Source organism: Vidua macroura, chromosome 27 (genome assembly GCF_024509145.1).
Source record: "Vidua macroura isolate BioBank_ID:100142 chromosome 27, ASM2450914v1, whole genome shotgun sequence".
In the NCBI taxonomy this organism is placed as follows: Eukaryota; Metazoa; Chordata; class Aves; order Passeriformes; family Viduidae; genus Vidua; species Vidua macroura.
In genome coordinates this window covers 5,408,334-5,427,030 of record NC_071597.1, presented here as the reverse complement: position 1 = coordinate 5,427,030, position 18,697 = coordinate 5,408,334, and the positions used below count along the sequence as shown (strand labels likewise).

At 55.2% G+C, this 18,697-nt stretch overlaps 1 protein-coding gene across 1 annotated transcript in view; it reads left to right on the top strand.

Annotated features, from left to right (window-relative positions):
* The window catches only part of SCN4A (sodium voltage-gated channel alpha subunit 4), a 44,387-nt gene that overhangs the window by 5,089 nt on the left and 20,601 nt on the right, over positions 1-18,697 (top strand). The window contains exons 2-14 of the mRNA XM_054000271.1: positions 4,844-5,142; positions 5,410-5,528; positions 6,477-6,566; positions 7,190-7,318; positions 7,417-7,508; positions 9,108-9,425; positions 11,086-11,149; positions 11,621-11,762; positions 12,520-12,732; positions 14,908-15,063; positions 15,276-15,399; positions 16,503-16,741; positions 18,375-18,548. Of these exons, the coding sequence (XP_053856246.1) occupies positions 4,879-5,142; positions 5,410-5,528; positions 6,477-6,566; positions 7,190-7,318; positions 7,417-7,508; positions 9,108-9,425; positions 11,086-11,149; positions 11,621-11,762; positions 12,520-12,732; positions 14,908-15,063; positions 15,276-15,399; positions 16,503-16,741; positions 18,375-18,548 (2,124 nt within the window). The 5' untranslated portion in view covers positions 4,844-4,878. The remainder of the gene's footprint in view (positions 1-4,843; positions 5,143-5,409; positions 5,529-6,476; positions 6,567-7,189; positions 7,319-7,416; positions 7,509-9,107; positions 9,426-11,085; positions 11,150-11,620; positions 11,763-12,519; positions 12,733-14,907; positions 15,064-15,275; positions 15,400-16,502; positions 16,742-18,374; positions 18,549-18,697) is intronic.

Here is an 18,697-nt window from a genome sequence, read left to right as displayed (position 1 = left end):
CTGGCACACCCCCAGCTGTGCCTGTCCTCACCCACCCAGCCCTGTGTGCCTGGGGGGAAGCTGCATCTCTCTGGCCTGGTTCTCTGGGAAACTCCAGGGCTGCAGGTGCCCCCCAGAGCACAGGAGGCTCCAGGTTTGCAGGTGACCCCCAGAAAAATAAATGCCTTAAGGAGGGAGAAGCTGGACCTGGGTCAGGCAGGTGGGGGGAGATCCCAAGCCCTGTGTCCCCCAGAGCCAAGAATGTCCTCCCCCTCTGTTCCCCAGCCCATGGGAGGTTATTTTCTGGCCAGAATGAAGTGCCTGGATGAGGTGACTTTTCCAGCAGCCTCAGACAGGACCTGCCCCCACTGTCCTGTTACACAGAACCTTTTACACAGCATCCCTGGCAGCTCCCAAACCAGCCCTGTTCTTTTGGTGCCCGATTCCTTTGTGTGTCCACAGCAGTAGAAGTATCAGAGGGAACTGAATTTCTCTCCATGTGCAGCCTGGGCACTCCTGAGCTGGGAGCTGCTCCCAGTTCCCTGCTGGCAATTCCTGGTGCAGGAACTGGGGGTTGAGATGCTCATCCAGGACATGCCGTGGGCAGGGTCCCAGAGCTGCAGCCCACCTGTGTCATGTCACAGCAGCAGGCCTGGCCAGGTAATTATTGGCATTGACCCCGTGATTCACAGCAGGCTGATCAATCTCTTTATTATTATATCATTATTAAGGAACCCATTGCTTTTATAGACCGTTACAATACACCTGGACTTAATTGGGCCTTTAATTAAAACACCATCGCCATTGGCTAATTAAGAAACAACCCTGTGGTAAACAAATCTCCCTAACACATTCCACAGGTTCACAATAATAGGTGCAGCAAGCTAAGATAAGAATTATTTCTCATTATTTTCTCTGATCTTCTCACAGCCTTTCCCAGAAAGGCCTGGGAAAGTTCTCTGTTGCTCTCTGTGGCCACAGAGCTGCTGCCACAGTGTCACAGCAAAAAGGAGTCATTCATGTTAGCTGGGTGGCCAAAATTTAAGAAGCAAATAAATCAGTACTCTGTAGAGACATTTTAAGTGATTGATTTCCCAGCAGGAAAGATGATGGGGCAGGGATTTTCTTTAATCAGAGACTCTTGGAGGACTCAGGTGCTGGAGAGCTGGGCCAGAGCCCCGAGGGACCTCGTGGGTGATTTGTGCACTGGGCCTGGCACTGGGCACTGGGCCTGGACTGCCTTTACCTATGGAAGCGCAAGGAGTTTGGTCTGGGTTATTCATAGGGGCTGCTACAAATGGGCCAGGATGGGCCAGGGGCTGCTCCTTCTGTTCCCATGGCCAGGGGCTGGTGCCAGGGTGGCACCCTTCACTGTGGCTGGTGGGGCCCAGCCATGTGCCCCACCCTGTGCCCTCCTGTGGGGCTGGGCTCACTGGGGACAGAGGGGTGCTGGGCTGAGCCCCCACAGAGCCTGGGCTTGGCTTTGCTTCCAAGTCTGAGAGGCAAGCAGAGATGCCAGTGGCTTCTCGACTGTGGTGTGTGGGGTCTGGACATGGGATTAGGACTGCTCCTGCTCCCTGGGGCCATCCCATCCTTTCTGGGCGGCCCCAAAGGGCTCAGAGCAGCACCAGGAGCTGCAAAGGACCCCAAAAAGCCACAAAGAATTCCCATGCCAGGGGCAACACCCTCTTTGAGCCTCCCAGTGTAATCTCAGGCAGTGCTGCCCTGCCCCAGCATCTCCCCCGGCGGCTGCTAGCCCGATCCTGGTGCTGCCAGCCCGATCCTGGTGCTGCCAGGCGCTGCTCCATCGGCCGGGGAGCGGCTCGGTGGCTCCAGCCCAGCGGCAGGAGAGGGGACAGGGCACGAGAGGGGATGGGGCAGGACAGGGGATGGGGCAGGACAGGGACAAGGGCAGGAGAGGGGATGGGGCAGGAGAGGGGACCGGGCAGGAGAAGGGACGGGGCAGGAGCAGAGCTGGGGCTGCTCGCGGCGGCTCCCCGGGACAGGAATGAGCAGAGTCATGGGGCTGCAGAAACCTGAGCCCGGCGCTGATCGCTGGCGGCAGCTGGAGGCAGGGCCACCTCCGGCAGCGGGGACAGAGATGGGGGACCGCAGCGGCAGCACCCCCTGCCCTGAGCGGGGGACAGCAGCTCTGGCACAGCCCGTGGCACAGGCTGGTCCTGACAGCTCTGCGAATCCCGATTTCCAGGGAAACTGAGGCTGCCCGGAGTGACGAGTTCCTCTGAACCCTCAGAGCTGCCAGAGATGAGGTGGGAACATCAAGGTGCATCAAGGGAAATATAGGTTGGATATTTGGAAAAAGTTTTTACAGAAAGGGTGATGAAGTTCTAGAATGGCTGCCCGGGGATGTGGTGGAATCCCCATCCCTGGAGGTGTTTAACAAAGCCTGGATGTGGCACTGGGTGCCAGGGTTTAGCTGAGATGTTGGGGCTGGGCTGGACTCGATGGTCTTGGAGGTCTCTTCCAACCTGGTGATTCTGTGATTCTGTGAATTCTGTGAGGGTCCCCCATGGGCGCTGTGGGTCCTGCTGGAGCATGGGTGCTGCTCCCTCTGATGATCCCAATGGATCCATTCCCAGCTGGAGGTGTTCTGTGATCCCCTGCACCAGCGCATTTCCACTGGGATTTAGGGTGATAAAACCAGCCACAGCCCTTTACTTCTTGGCTTTTTTGAGCTCCCTGTTATTGAGGGGAAGGTTCCGGAGCTGCTCAAGTGGAGCAGGAACTGGGTGTAAGTCCAGAGTAATTCCATGAGAAGCAGTACTGGTGGCACCTCTGCCTCCTGCCCAAGCATTGTCCCCTCTCAGAGACACCTGGGACCCCAAATTCCCTTTCTGTTTGCTTTGATGAGGTCCCACCTCTGGGGTCCATCCCCCACCCGTGGGGGACCTGCTCTGGGCTCTGTTCTGCAGCAGTCAGGGCCACAAGCTGGGCTGGGACCAGGCTCTACTTTGCAGTGATGTGACTCAGTTTGTGCCATTAAATAACCCTGCTCAGCAAGGACAGAGCTCTCCCTAAAGCAGATGGAGTCAGAGAATCCTTCAGGTTGGAAAAGCCCTCTGAGATCATCAAGTCCAACTGTTCCCCCAGCACTGCCAAGGCCACCACTGTCCCCTGTCCCCAAGTGCCACATCCACAGGGTTTTTAAACCCCTCCAGGGATGGGGTCTCCATCCCTGCCCTGGGCAGCCTGTTCCAAAGTCTGACCAACTTTTCCATGAAGAAATTTTCCCAACACCCAATTTAAACCTGCCCTGGCACAGTCGTTCCCTCTCCTCCTGTCCCTATTCCCTGGCAGCAGAGCCCAACCCCCCCCCAGCTGTCCCCTCCTGGCAGGAGTTGTGCAGAGCCAGAAGGGCCCCCCTGAGCCTCCTTTTCTCCAGGCTAAGCCCCCCCCCCCCCCCCCCCCAGCTCCATTTCCAGTCTCTTTTCCCATCAGGGCTGTAAATGTCCAGTTCTCCCTAACCCCAAAGGCCTGAGGGTTTCCAGCTCTCAGCACGGCAGGGCTGGGGCTCTGGGGAGATCCTGAAGGTTTTTTGGGGGCAGGTGTTTGGCAGCTTCACAGGAAGTTTGGGTTTGCCAGTAGGATGCTTGCTTTGGGAGGGTGAGGCATAGAGGTGCCACTGTTGCGGTGTCCATGAGAAGCAGGGTTGAGTTTTATGGAATGCTGGGCTCCTATCCCACACAATCTGGTGTTATGGGACGTTGTCAAGGCACAAGAACCTCTGTGGTGTTGGGGGAGCCTCTGCGAGCATCTCCACCTCTCCCAGGGCATGTCAGCCTCTTCCCCCAGGGGCAGCCACTCCTCTCCTCCACACTTCCCTCTCTGCAACTCTTTTCATGCAGCACAACATCCTTACCTCTCCTAACCCACCCACCCTATTCCTTCTGGGAAGTCATCCTGATCCCTGTAATATCCAAAACTGCTGTTACTGCTTCACTTTTTGGCTCAGGAGAAGCCTTTGACCCTTCCTGGGAGCAGAGCCACCCAGCAGTGCAGGTTCCTCGTGCTTCCCATGGCTGGGAGCTGTGCCAGAGCCACAGCCCTGCAGGACCCAGCTCCTCTGGCTGAGGAACCTCCTGTTTGAGGGACCACAGGCCCCTTGCAGGAGCTGCAGGAGCAAAGTTGTTGATGCTCTGCCAAGGGGAGGCAGTTGGAGCAGGGCTGCTGCTTCCCAAGGTGTTTGGGGTGTGAAATTGTGTCTGACACTGCCAGGTGGTGACTGGGACACCACATGTCCCAGCCTCATGGTGCCTCCTGACTGGAGATGGAATCACAGAATCACAGAATCACAGAATCACAGAATTCATGAGGTTGGAAAAGACCGTTGAGATTTTCAAGTCCAATCCATGACCCAACACCCCCTTGTCACCCTGACCATGGCACTCAGTGCCACATCCAGGCTTTCCTTAAGCACCTCCAGGGATGGTGACTACACCACCTCCCTGGGCAGCCCCTTCCAATGCCCTGTCTTTCTGGGAAAAAATTTCTCCTGATGTCCAGCATAAACTTCCCCTGGTGCAGCTCAAGGTTGTGTCCCTTTGTCCTGTCACTGCTCCTGGGAGCAGAGCCCAACCTACTCCTGGCAGCACCCTCCTGTCAGGGAGTTGTGGAGTTGTGTCCCCCCTGAGCCTCCTCCAGGCTGAGGTTTCCCAGCTCCAGATGGGAATAGGCGTCTGTGAGGAGCAGGAACACCCGGGGTGCTCCGTGATCCACGCACAATAATCTTCCCTGCGGGCTTAGCATTTCTGCCATAAATGCATTTGTTAAAACCCCACTGAGATCCTGCCACCAAATGGCCCTGAGCTGTCCCCAGGTGGATTCCAGCCCCTTGTCCCCACAGGCTGGGCACGGCTGGCCCAGGAGCAGAATGAGAGGATGGCCGGCCTGCCGCACATCCCGGGCCCCGAGAACCTGCGCCCCTTCACCCCGGCCTCGCTGGCCGCCATCGAGCAGCGCATGGCCGAGGCCGAGGCGCTCCGGATAAAGCGGCAGCAGGTGGAGATGCCTGAGGAAGAGGAGGTCAAGCCCAGCAGTGACCTGGAGGCCGGCAAGAACTTGCCCCTCATCTATGGTGACCCACCCATGGAGCTCATCGGGACCCCCCTGGAGGACCTGGACCCTTTCTACAAGGACAAGAAGGTGAGGGCCAGAGCTTTGCCTGTGGTAGGCTTGACCTTAGGTGTGAGTCCCAAGCAAAAGACCCAAGCAGGGACCTCCTGTGCTCTCCACAGTGCTTACCTGAGCCCATCCTGGTGATCCACCACCCCAGACTGCTGCGGTTGCTTCTCTTCCAAGGCAGAGAGTATCTCCATGCCTTTGGATCTCCCCTCTGAGGGCAGCCCTTGGTCCGTGCTGTTTTGGGGGGTGTAGAAGGACTAACCCTCTCCTCCTCTCTTCTCTCCACAGACCTTCATAGTCCTCAACAAGGGCAAGTCCATCTTCCGCTTCTCGGCCACCCCTGCCCTCTACATGCTGGGGCCCTTCAACCCCATCCGCAGAGGAGCCATCAAAGTCCTCATCCATTCATATCCTTGATCTCTGGGATGCTGGTCCATGGCCAGGCCAAACCCTGGTGTTCAGAGTCCAAACAGCCCCAGGAGAGGGACAAGTGAAGGGGTTCATGATAGGGTGGTGTGGAAGCCTCCTGGGCCCCCAGCACAGCCAGGACCTGCTGTCCAGAGCTTTACTCCAAGGAGTAGGTTCTTGATGGGCTCCTTGGAGGCACGAAAAGCTCGCTTCTGGTTGGAGAAGGGAGGAATTAGTTTGGATGGAGAAGGGAAGAAGCCCAAGAGGTGAAGCTTCCTAGGGAGAGGCTGAAGGGTTTTGAGGTCTGGGGAGACTTGGGAAGGAAGAGAAATGTTCATGGGTCAGGAGATCTGGTCCCACTGGGAAGGGCGTGAGCAGGGGAGCTCCAAGGAGGCTTTGGGACAGGGAAGCAGAGGAACCAGGACAGAGAAAGGCAGGAAAGGAGCCCAAGAGCACGAGGGGCATGGCAGGGTGGGTGGAAATGATTCCAGCAGAGCTCTGGAAGAAGTGGGGGTCCATGGCCATGAGGGAGGAGGAAAAGAGGGAGGTTTTGCAGCAGAGGGGGCTAAGCCTAAGAGTTAGAGCTTTCTAGAAAGAGGTTGAAGGTTTTTGAGGTCTGGAGAGACTATGAAGGGAAGGGAAAGCTGTATCCAAAGGTGACAGAGAGAAAGGAGCTCAGGGAACAGAAAGGGAGGCAGAGCATGCACCACAGAGCTGGGAAGGGGATCAGAAAGGAAGGAAAGGGGCTGGGACCACGCACGGCAGCAGAGAGGAAAAGAGGGAAGTGTGAGCGCAGGACTGAGGCAGGAGAGCAGCAGGAGGAGCAGGGCAGGGTGAGGGACCAAGGTGGCAACCAGGACAAGAGGAACAGGGACACTTGGCTTCCTGACCATGGGGAGGGGGGATCCAGGCACCATCCAGAGCATTTGTCCTTGACCAGGTTTTAAATTATTCAGCATGTTCATCATGATCACCATTTTAACCAACTGCGTGTTTATGACGATGAGCAACCCTCCAGCATGGTCCAAGAACGTGGAGTGAGTCCTGAGACCTCCCCTGGCCATGGGGACAGCCCAGCTTGGCAATGTCCCTCAGGAGGGACAAGACCAAGGCTGAGAGGGGGGTGGGGATCCAGGCACCCTTCAGCACAGGGGAGGTGTCACTGGGTGGCCCTCAGAAGGGACGTCCACACTCTCCGTATGGCATTGAAGAGTGAGAACGTTTCAGAGCTGCCCAAAATCTGGTGGGGTCCCCATGTCTGGAGAGCCTTGAAGAGCAGGTTGGTCTGGGCTGGGTCAGCACTGTCAGTCTGGAGAGGCCGAGCTGATCCACTTGTCCAGGGACCATGGATAACCCAGGGGAGAGGGGAAATCCAGCATTTTCTGCTGTGGTTCTGCACAGTCAGGTTTCAGCAGGGCTTTACAGAGAGTGTGGGGGTGGTGGGGCATCAGCAGGGACAGAGGTGCTGCAGAATGGTCACCAGAGGGATTGGTACCTCGAGATGTCCCAGCCCACCTCACGAGGTGAGGAGAAAACCTCTCCTAGTGCCGAAAAAACCCATCAGCCCCCAGAGTCAGCTCCTCAAGATATTCCCCCTGGGAGGGGGGGACAAAACCTTGGACCTGGGCAAGTGTGTCCCGAATGACCAGTCCCGTCTCAGATACGCCTTCACTGGGATCTACACCTTCGAGTCTCTCATCAAGATCCTGTCGAGGGGCTTCTGCATCGACGACTTCACATTCCTGCGTGACCCCTGGAACTGGCTGGACTTCATGGTCATCTCCATGGCGTGAGTCCGGTGGGAGGGGGAGGACAGGAGGGAAATTTGGAGGAACAAGGAGTGTTCTGGGCAGAGCCCCTGGAGCTCTTCCCTCTCCTGCCCCACAGCTACATTACCGAGTTCGTGGACCTGGGGAACATCTCCGCTCTCAGGACCTTCCGTGTCCTCCGTGCCTTGAAAACCATCACGGTGATACCAGGTGGGACTCAGAGAAGGGGCCTCCCCTCCGTGCCTTCCCCTGAGCTCAGGTATTCCCACCGTTCCCAGCAATACCTGGTTCTTTTGGCAGCTCCAAGAGAAAACAGAGGAAATGAGGTATTCCATAAATTTTCCACGTAAATTCGGCTTTTGGGCCAGGTTCTGCTGATTTTGCATCTTGAAATCAGCTGCACTCATCAGGTTGTTTGGCAGCCCCTGAAGAGGCAGATGTGATGTTTTTAAGGCTCCTTGAAGATGAATTAAGGGAATTTGTGCTCCCAGTGGATTTATGGGTTTGATAAATCAAATCTCTCCATTTTTGAAGCTATGGACTCAATTCTGTGCCCATTGTTGGCTGTCTGGTGCTGAGGCTGAGGTATTTAACAGGTATTGGTTTAACATCACCCAAAACATCCAGACTCGTGTGAGGAGCACCTTATCAAATCCCTCTGATTGCTGATTTCCAAATTTGATACCATTTCAACATCGTGCTTTCAACACCTGCTGCAAGCACACAGAAATCTGAAGCGTGAGATTGAACTGAAAATGAGAATTCCTTGTGGTGAATAAATCCTTGTAGTGTCCCTGCAGACTCCAGATTGTGAGGGTTTACTTTTGAATGTTTTTTTCCTTCATCAAACTAAAAATTGCATTGAGCAAAATGTAAACTGCTGGTTCTTTCTGGAAATACATCCCCAAGGACTCTGCAGAAATAGCAGTGGCAAAAATAAGCTGGTTTAGAACATCTGACCTTGGTCAGGCCCTCAGAGAACAGGATTTTACCTAAATAGTTTAGGGAATGAGGAGCTGGCAGAAGGACAGGTCTAAAAATCATTTCCTTGGAGAATTTCTCTATGTGAGAAAGCTCTGGACTCAGAGAAGCTCTAAAGATGAACATTGGGATGTCCCAGCATTGCCCATTATCCATGTAGACCTTGGCTGACAGGAACCCCATCCTCCATGGGAAAACCCCACTGAGGATCTGTGGATGAGCCTCCCTGGGGAGGGAACGGTGGTGTTGTGGGGAGAGGTGAGTTAATCCAGGTGCAGGTGCCACTTTGTCACCTTCACTTGGGCACACTAGGGATTTCCCAGCTTGAAGAGATCAGGATGAGGGGTCTGGCAGGGCTCCCAAACCCCCAGGGACAGCAATAAGGCCACAGAGGCTTTTCTGGAGCTGGGAGAGGTGCACAGCATCGTACAGCTGGGCCGGCAAGGAGCTTCTCCACGTCCCACTCTGAAGTGCTTCACTCCAGCAGTTTGGTACCAAAAAATGCCAGATTGTGGCATTTAGGGAAGAAAGAAAATCCTAAGGAATTGATGGCTGCCAGACTGGGGTGGGCTTTGGTTTGGATATCCCAAGGCTGAGATGGAGAAGTCACCAGCACCAACCCAAGGGTGACCCCAAATTGTGGGGGGCCCAGCCGTGTGTGGGGACAGAGCTGGGATGTGATTGATGTGATGTGATGTGATGTGATGTGATTGATGTGATGTGGGCTGAACTCAGGGGTGACACACGTCCCCACCACAGCCAGCACCTGTTGGGGCCACCGCAAATTAACCAAGGAGCAATCAGCTCAGTGGTGACGCCTCCCCCCAGGGCTGAAAACGATCGTGGGGGCTCTGATCCAGTCGGTGAAGAAGCTCTCGGACGTGATGATCCTCACGGTTTTCTGCCTGAGCGTCTTCGCCCTCATCGGCCTCCAGCTCTTCATGGGCAACCTCCGGCAGAAGTGTGTGCGCTGGCCTCCCCCCAACAGCACCTTCCTGCAGGATCTGGGGCTGGACAACGACACCTCGGTCAACTCAACCTTCTACGGCTTCATGGATGACTTCACCGGGAACTTCACTGGGAATTTCACTGGGAACTTCACCGGGAACAGCACCTTTGACTTCGAGGCCTACATCAGCGATGAAGGTAAAGCTCCTGCAGCCCCTTCTCCTCTGACCCCTCACCCCAGTCTGCTCCTCAGTTTCCTGCTCCTCCTGGCCACTCCAAGGTTTGCTCACAGGGATCTTCCTGCCAAAGCTGGTGGGTGGAACAGCCTGTGCACCTTCACTGAAGGGACAGATGGGATCAAATCCCCCTGGACAGGGACAGTGAGGTCCACTTGGGCAAGCTGAGCTCTTCCAGGAAGTTTTCACAACAAGAAGGTTTGGATGGAGCAGTCTCCATCTCTCTCACTTACTGGTCAGGGCCAATGTGCCATCGGTGTGGTTACAGCAGGGACACCAAACCCTTGAGGACCAGGTGGAACTTTGGGTGGAAAACCAGAGGAAAAGATGCAGGAATGACATTTTGAAGCCACTTTTCACTATCTGGATCCTCCCCCAGGTACCACAGTGCCCAGTGAACCCTTTATGCAACACCACAAAAGCCACAGGAGGGGAGGGAGAGAGAGAGGGAGAGGTAGGACCAGCACAGCTCCTCAGGAAGGTCTACCTTTCTCCTTTCCTACCCCTTCTGTGAAAATTTTCCCAAAGTGTGGTTTTTGTTTGTTCTTCAGTTTTGAGTTTTAAACTCCACAAGAATGTAAAAATCTAGCAAATCTGCCTGGTAGAGCTGCAGGGTGGCAGGGTGCCCCACAGGGATGCCTCACATCTCATTTAGGACACAGAATGAATCCTGTGTCTAGCTCAGAAGGTTGGGCTGGGTCTCAGCTGAGCTGCTTGGCTCAAAAATCAGCTCCAGCATTCATTACAGGAAGGTTTTGGCACGGGACGAGTTCCATCCATGGGATCTGATGAGCTCTGAGCAAAGAGGAGCTGCCCGAGGCCATGAGTGCAGCAGAGCAGCTGCTGGGGCCAGCCCAAAACCCTGGAATTGCACAAACAGGGTATTTCCTCCCTGAGCCCCCACAGGATAAAGAGAAGCCCCATGGCAAGAAGGCAGGCAGAGCCAGGGAGGATCCAGGAAGCCCCAGAATCCTGGGAGGGCTGTGCTGGGTGATGTTCAGGATTGGATCCAACTGCCTTCTGCCACCTCCAAGTGTGGCTGTCTGCAGGTGCTCCTCTGTGTCCCTGGGCAGGTCACCTGGGGTGGCACTGCTTGGCAGCTCCTGTGGCTCCAGATCTGTGCAGGAGTCCTAAGGAAGAGCTGTTGGAACCCCTGGGGTCTCCACCAGCGATGGGAGCAGCAGGAGAAGGTGCAGGCATGGAGAAAGAGCATTTTCCCCAGGTTTTCCTGGGACTCCTGTGGTGCCCCATGCTTGGTGCTTCTTGCGAATGTCCCGATTTCCCAGGAAAACAGGCCAGCCCTGATCCTTTGACCTCACATTAACCCATTTTCCAAGTGGCCTGGCCCTGACCAGATCCAGAGGGATTTCCAGGCTTGGGAGGGACCTGGTTGGATTTATGAAACAATCCCAGGAGCTCCCTGTGACAGAGCCAAGACAAACAACAAAATCAACAGACAGTAGATAAGCACGTGCCTGACACTGAGAGTCAAAAAATTCCGCTGGGATTCAAGGAATTTCCCTGACAGCAAGTTGCACCCAAGAGTTTGAAAATCAGTGTTTGTGCTTATTTATTTATTTATTCATTCATTTTTATTCCTTGCTTTTTCCCCACCTGCAAAGCCAATTACTACTTCCTGGAGGGAGCCCTGGATGCCCTGCTCTGCGGGAACAGCAGCGACGCTGGGTGAGTGAGACCCACTCCCTCTGGACCCCGGGGACAGGGAGCTGGCACAGCTCGTGGGACCCCTGGTGCTTGGGATGGGACAAGGTTGGGGCTGGGAATGTGGCTCTGCAGGGGAACAGTCCAGGAATCCCAGTGGATCAGCTTGGGGAACACCCTGAAGGTTGGATCAGTTGGATCATCCCAATGGTACCAGCTCGAGGATATCAGTCTGGGCATCACAACTGAATCAGCTTCAGCTGGAAACTGTTCAGGCATCCCAGATTTATCAGCTTGAGGGCTCTCAGTCTGAGAACCTGCCTGTGTCAGCTTTGGGGGGGCATCAGCTATCAGACAGGGGCAGGTGGTGTCAGCCCAGGCATCCCACCTGTGCCATCCTGGAGGGGAGCATCCCCCCGCTGCACCCCCTCTCCGTAGGGATGGGTTTGGCTGCGTGGCCGTGCCAGGGTCTCATCCCTGCTGCCCCCCTGGCAGGAAGTGCCCCGAAGGCTACGAGTGCATGAAGGCCGGGAGGAACCCCAACTATGGCTACACCAGCTACGACACCTTCAGCTGGGCCTTCCTGGCCCTCTTCCGCCTCATGACCCAGGACTTCTGGGAGAACCTCTTCCAGCTGGTAGGCACTGCCCCTCCACCCCTGAGCAAGTGTTCCTCTTGTCTCCGTGCTGCCCCTGAGGTGGAAAGTCACTGACTGGAACCTTGTGGGTCCTTCTCCTGTGGTTTGTGGATCCAGCCAGGATCAGTGGGGCTGGGCATGGTCCCATTTACTGCTTCCCTAACATGGGAGTGCAGTGTATTTCCCAGGGTGCTGTCAGCTCGAGCATGGAAATAAGGGATTTATAAGATTGTCCAGAGCATCTCTGGCTCAAGCTGAGGGACAGGATAAGAAGAAGCCAGGTCACTTGTCCCCTCATTGAGTTTTCCCCTAGGGAGCCACCACAAAACCCCAGCTGACCCCGGCTCCAGAGGCTGGCCAGGTAAAAGGGATCCTAAGGCTTCAAAATGTCATTCCAGGGAACCTAAGGCTACCCCTGTCCTCTGGGAAGGTTTGCCCAGATGATCAGAGTCAGAAAAGGGCCATGCTGTCCTGAAGGTGAGCCCTGAGAAGGTGGGGGCTGAGCAAAGCGAGTCAGTGATGGAATATTGGTCCCACCTCCATCACTCCCAGCCCTTGGGAACCAAGGCTTCTCTCTGCCTCCCACCAGTCCCAGCCCAGTGCCAGGGCCTGCAAGAAGGTCCCTTGGGCAATGACCAACCCTTGGAGAAGGCAGAAGCAGAATATTTCCCTCCTACCACAACCAGGAGGGACAGCACCTTCTCTTGGGAGCGTCACCAAAGTGACATCGTGACATCCCTGCCGTCTCTCCCCACAGACACTGCGCGCAGCAGGGAAAACCTACATGATCTTCTTCGTGGTGGTCATCTTCCTGGGCTCCTTCTACCTCATCAACCTCATCCTGGCCGTGGTGGCCATGGCTTACGCCGAGCAGAACGACGCCACCATGCTGGAGGAGCAGCAGAAGGAGGAGGAATTCCAGCAGCTCATGGAACAGCTGAAGAAGCAGCAAGAGGAGCAGGAAAGGCTGGTGAGTTGGAAGAGTGGAGGCCAAAATGAGAGGTCTTGGGGATAGGGAGAGGACATGGAGGCAGCAACAAGTATGGTGTAAAATCCACATAAAAACTCCATTTGGTCCAAAACGGAAAAATGAAAGAAAAAATGGAGTGACTGTTTTGGGCATCACATCTGAATCAAAAAAACGGAGATACTATCATGGGTGGGGACAAAAAGGCTGAAAAGATCAAATTTTTACATCCAAATTCCTGCCCAGGGTGCACTGGGAGGCAGCAGAGAGGAGCAGCACAGGGATGTTTGAGAGGAGGAGGAGGTGAGGGACATAAAAGGCTTCAGAAGGTCCAGTGGATCTCCTGCAGCAGCCTGGCAGCAGCCTGGCAGGAGCCCAGCTCGGTGTCACCAGGGCACACAGGAGGCACTCAGGGGCAGCTGCAGCACAGCTCAATGTGTCAGCAAACCCTTGTCTTTGGAGACACAACCAAGGGCTCGAGACACCCTGAGCCTCACCAGGGAGGTCCTTATGGGAGCCAAGGAAACCGGAATGGTGGAAGTGTCCATGCTCATTGCAGGAGGGTTGGAAACGAATGGTCTTCCTGGTCCTTTCCAACCCAAACCACCGTGGGATTCAATGAACACCAGCTGGGAAGGGCCCTCCAGGATCATCTGTTCCAGCCTTGCTTGGCCAAAGCACAGCCTGGACAAGACATGTCCCGTTGTGGTGCCAGGTCCTTGGGAAGGTTTTTCAGTACAACATTCCTATAAAAACATGGCCAAAAGCCTCTGGTGCTGCAGCCCAGCCACTTTCCAGCTCTAACCATCCTTTTGGTCCATGTCAGCAGCATCCATCTGCAGGAGACATCCCTGAAAATCTCCTTGTCTGGGCAAGCCACCACCTCCTTCACATGTAGAGAGGCACAAACCAATGTTTGACTCTCTCCAGAGCCTCTTATCTCTCTTCTCTTATCTGTCCAGAGCTACAGCATCCCCTGGGAAGTGGCTTGTTCCTCTCTGGCTGCTGCTATTTGCAGGAAGGGTCTGAGCCAGCCCTGCCCGAGGGTCAGGTTGGTGCTGAGGCCCCTTCCCTGAAAAATCCAACAGGGAAGTGCCCAAAGGCTTTGTTAAGGAATGTCTTCCTTTATAATCACACAGAGAAATGAGAAAGACAGAGGGAATTAAGCTGAGAGTGAGGGCAAAGCACTTACAAGAATGGGGGCTTGGATCTATTTAATATCCCATGATTAAAGGTGGAAAATGTCCTGGATTTCAGCAATGTGCTGTGAGAACAGAGAAGTTCCCACTCTGCTGTGGCATCCTCAGTGCTATGAGAGGTGTAATAAATTTCAAATTTTAATAGTACTGTTGAAAAGAAAAAAATAAAGGACAAAAAAGGACTTTTTTTTTGCATGCAATGGAAATTTGTTAATACAAAACTTAGTGCAAGTGCAAAAATCCTGGAGGTCACATTTCAGCAAGAGCCTTGAGAATTTTGCTTCTTTGCCATTTTGGATGAGAGCTAACTGCAAAGGGCAAAGTTTCCTGCTTGAGACCAAGGTTTGCTCAGTTTTGTCCTTAGGAATTCTTCTCCCTGACCAAATCTGAACAGACCTAACTCAGCTGTGGAGAGCTGAGTGCAGGGGGTGCAAGAGAAAGGGAAAACTGTAATTTGTGTAATTCTGTGTAAAACTGTAATTCTTTTTTATTTGTAATAATAGAAGTGGTTAGAGGTGGTGTTGTAGTGGGAGGTCGGTGGTTTCAATGGTTATAAAATGGTGTTTGTTGTATTGTGTATGTTTGGTATTGGGGGTTGTTATTTTGTTGCATGGTAACTTTTTGTAAGGAAAAGGAAAAGGAAAAGGAAAAGGAAAAGGAAAAGGAAAAGGAAAAGGAAAAGGAAAAGGAAAAGGAAAAGGAAAAGGAAAAGGAAAAGGAAAAGGAAAAGGAAAAGGAAAAGGAAAAGGAAAAGGAAAAAGGCTTGGAAATCCAGGACGGCTTGGGTTGGAAGGGACATGAAAGCTCATCCAGTCCCCCCCTGCTATGGGACACCTCTCACTACCCCAGGTTGCTCCAAGCCTTCTCCATCCACCACTTCCAGGGAGGGAAGGAATTTTCCCAGCCCCTGGCGCCCTCAGCCACCGTGGGATGTCCCCAGGGCTGCGGACACAGGGGTGACAGGGACGGGCTTGTGCAGTTGCAGGAGCGCTCGTCCAGCAGCAATTCCCTGCCCAGCAGCGTGGCCGGGAAGGGGCACGACTCGGACATCAACAGTGACCAGGACAAGGCCAAGGACTGCAACGGGCAGGTGGTGCCCAAGATCACCCTGCAGAGATCCGACACAGTGATTGATGTAGGTGCCAGCTCTGCCCCTGCTATCCCTCAGGGTGCCCAGCCTCCTGAGGCGCCAGGCTTGTGCCCACCTCGCCAGGGGTTGGGTCCTACAAGCCTTTTTGGGGTGCCCACCTTGCACTCAGAGGTCTCCCCAGACCATCCCCTGTTTTCTGCCTGCTCTGTCTTTCAGAGCATGGAATAACTCTGCATCTCTCCCTCCTCTCCTCCCAGTTCAACCCCACCCATGAGCTGGAGAAGCCAGACCTCAACCACCTCACTGTGGGCAACCAAGATGGGCCAGGGCTGGAGAAGAGGGTGGGAAGTGCTATCAGTGTCATCTCCAACGCTGTGGAAGGTATGTCCCGCTGGGTGAGGGTCCTGGTCAGTGCTGCAGGGCCTGGGTTGGTGACAGTGGCTGTCCCAAATTCCCAGCCCCACACAAGGGATGACTCCAGCCCTGGGGTCTCCATATGGGATCAGTGAAGCTCAAGCCAGACTTTTCACCCCAGCTCACTGGGATGATGCCTGGAGGCAATAATCCAATATTTCACACAAATTAAAGGTATTGCAGCTGATGAGAGGAATTTTCAGAGCCAACTAGGAACTGCTGAGCAGCTTCCCATGAGCTGCTGTGTCAGCTTCAGCAAAAAGCACCATGAACTCAGCAGGTCCTGTCCCCTGTCCCCCCAAGAACAGGCATGAAACCCTCTGGCCAGCCCAGAGCAGTCCCCTTGGATGTCCTGGCAATCTCAGGGTGGCAGGGACACCTCAAATCCTGCCCAGGGGCTGGGAGCAGGACTGGATCCACAGTTCCCTGGCTGATCTGCCTTTCCATCCCTCTCCAGTTCGGAGGGCCAGGTCTACATCATCTCCGTGCCTGGGCATGGGAAGGCTCCTCCTTTTAGCCCCTGTATTTTTTGGGTGCCACAATATAAAAAGGTCTAAAGCTTTTTAAAAGTGTCCAAAGGAGGGCTAAGAAGATGATGGATGTGGAGAAGCCACATGAGGAGTGGCTGAAGTCACTTGGTTTGTTCAGCTGGAGAAGAGGAGCCTGAGGTGAGACCTCAGCTCCTCCCAAGGGGCAGCTCCGATCATTGCTGCTTGTGACCAAGGACAGGACAAGGGGACGAGCTTGTGCCAGGGGGATTTGGGATGGAGCTCAGGGAAAGGTTCTTCCCCCAGAGGTGCTGGCACTGCCCAGGCTCCCCAGGGAATGGTCCTGGCCCTGAGGCTGCACAGCGCTGCAAGGGACGCCCAGGGTGGGATGTTGGGGGGCAGGGCCAGGAGCTGGATCAATGATCCCTGTGGGTGTCTTCCAGCTCAGGTTATCCCATGGTATTAAAATCATTGATTATCCAGAGCTGGTCCAGGACCTCAGGGGAACTTCTCCTGAAGGTCAGCACTTGCCCACCCAGGTGAGGACGAGATAATCCCACCCTTTTCCTTTCCCACCCTCAGAGCTGGAAGAAGCTCACCAGAAATGCCCACCCTGGTGGTACAAATTCGCCCACACATTCCTGGTCTGGAATTGCTGCCGTCCGTGGGTGAAGCTGAAGGAGTTTGTCAAGCTGGTGGTGATGGACCCCTTCGTGGACCTGGGCATCACCATCTGCATCGTGCTCAACACTCTCTTCATGGCCATGGAGCACTACCCCATGACAGAAGAGTTTGAGAACGTGCTGACTGTGGGGAACCTGGTAGGGAGCTCCATCCCTCCCTTTCAAACCCCCCCGCCCCAGAGGGCAGATCCCCCTCTGCTGCTGTGTGACACCTCCCAGGTGCTGCCAGAACACTGCAGGGCTCTGCCCACAGCATCCCTGCACAGGGCTGGGCCCTGGCATGGCCCAGACCAAGGGCACTGATGGGATCCACCATTCCCTGCTCCCCTCCTGCTGCACCCCTGCCAGGCTCGGTGCATCCTGAGCCATCCTCTGCATCACAACCCTGGGTGACACCACAGTGTCCCCACAGAAATGTTTGGTGCCACGGGGCAGAGCAGAGGGTGTTCCAGATTGTGGGAGCAAAAAGGTCCCCGCTAAGCAGGAAGCAACAATGCAGCATTAAAATTAATAATAATCAGGGATTTGTCCAGTGGAATCACTGCAAATCTCGGCCATCCTGATTTTATAGGTGCATTTAGTGGCTGCTCCTGCTTGGAGCTGGTGACAAATGTCTCTGAGCTGGATGGATCTGCTGCGGGAGCCCCCTGGCAGCGGTGGGCAGTGCACTGAGGAACGGGAGCGCTCCCATCTCCTGGGCTGCCCCTGTGCGCTGCTCCAGCACCTGCGGGGCCCTGGAAGCGCGGCCCTGGAGTGACAGACGCCGCTGCCCGGGCGGGCGGGACCGGCTCTGGTTTCATTCAGGAAATACAAGGGGATTAATGGGCCGGGGCTCAAGGCACGGCCGGGCTGAGGCGGCTCCAGAGCTTCCTTCGAGCCAGGAGCGGATCCTGGCTGCGGATGCAGCCCCGGGGGATGATCTAGGGGAAGGGCCAGGTGGGGATGGAAGCAGGAGGAGGAAATCCCCCTGAGCCGGGGCTGCCCCACATCCCCTGCCTGTGCCCGGGCTGGGAGCTGCCTGCGATGTACAGGACAAGGGCAGGGATCAGCTGGGAGGAGCAGGACAGGGGATGTTTGTGGGCTGGCATGCTGGGGACACGTGGGGACAATCCCCTGGGATGCAGTTGCAGGAGCAGGACAGGAACATTTGTGGGCTGGCATGCAAGGGACATGTGGGGACACCCCCCGGGAAGCAGGAGCCTCCCTGCTGCTCCTCCCTGCTCCATGAGGGACAGACCTGTCCCAACCCCATCCCCAGTCAGGGCAGATCTGCCACAGGCCCTCTGCACATGCTGTGCCGTGGAATTGCAGCAGGGATGGCGACTGTCACCTGGCTGAGCCCTCTCTGCAGTAACACAATGCTGCAGGTGCTGCTGTGGTCCCAGGAAAGGAGCAATGTGCAAAATCCAGCTCAGCTGTCACTGGGCTCAGGGAGGGACAGGGGCATCCCAGCAGCAGCCCAGCTCCCAGTGCTGGACATCTGTGATCTCCCAGTCATTCCAAAGGTGTCTCCTTGCCAAGGAGAATTTATTTTTAATTTTCAGCTGCCAACACTCACCTTTGTGTCCCTCCAGAGGAATCAGTCACTAGTATCCCCAGTCTGGCTTTACCAGACACACTGGGCAGCATCTGGGGAGCTTGTTCCCAGCTGGGACTGGCCCTAACAGGGTGAAATGCTTGGAATACACCAAAAAAGAGGGACAGTGCCCACCCCACCCCACAGCTCAGCACTGGTTTATGAAGAAGTGGTCAAGGGTGCTGCTTCCCACAGGTCTTCACAGGGATCTTCACGGCGGAGATGGTCCTGAAGCTCATTGCTCTGGATCCCTACGAGTATTTCCAGCAGGGCTGGAACATCTTTGACAGCTTCATCGTCACTCTGAGCCTGGTGGAGCTGGGCTTGGCCAACGTGCAGGGGCTCTCCGTGCTCCGCTCCTTCCGCCTGGTACGTGCCGGGGACACCTGGGCGGTGACAGGGACAGGGTGGAGGTGGCTTGTCCAACCTCCTTCATGGTGGAGGCTCAGCTTGGGAGGGCCCAACCTGGCCCCTGTTAAAGACAAGACTAAGTTAAATATTCAGGGAAGTTGGGAGTC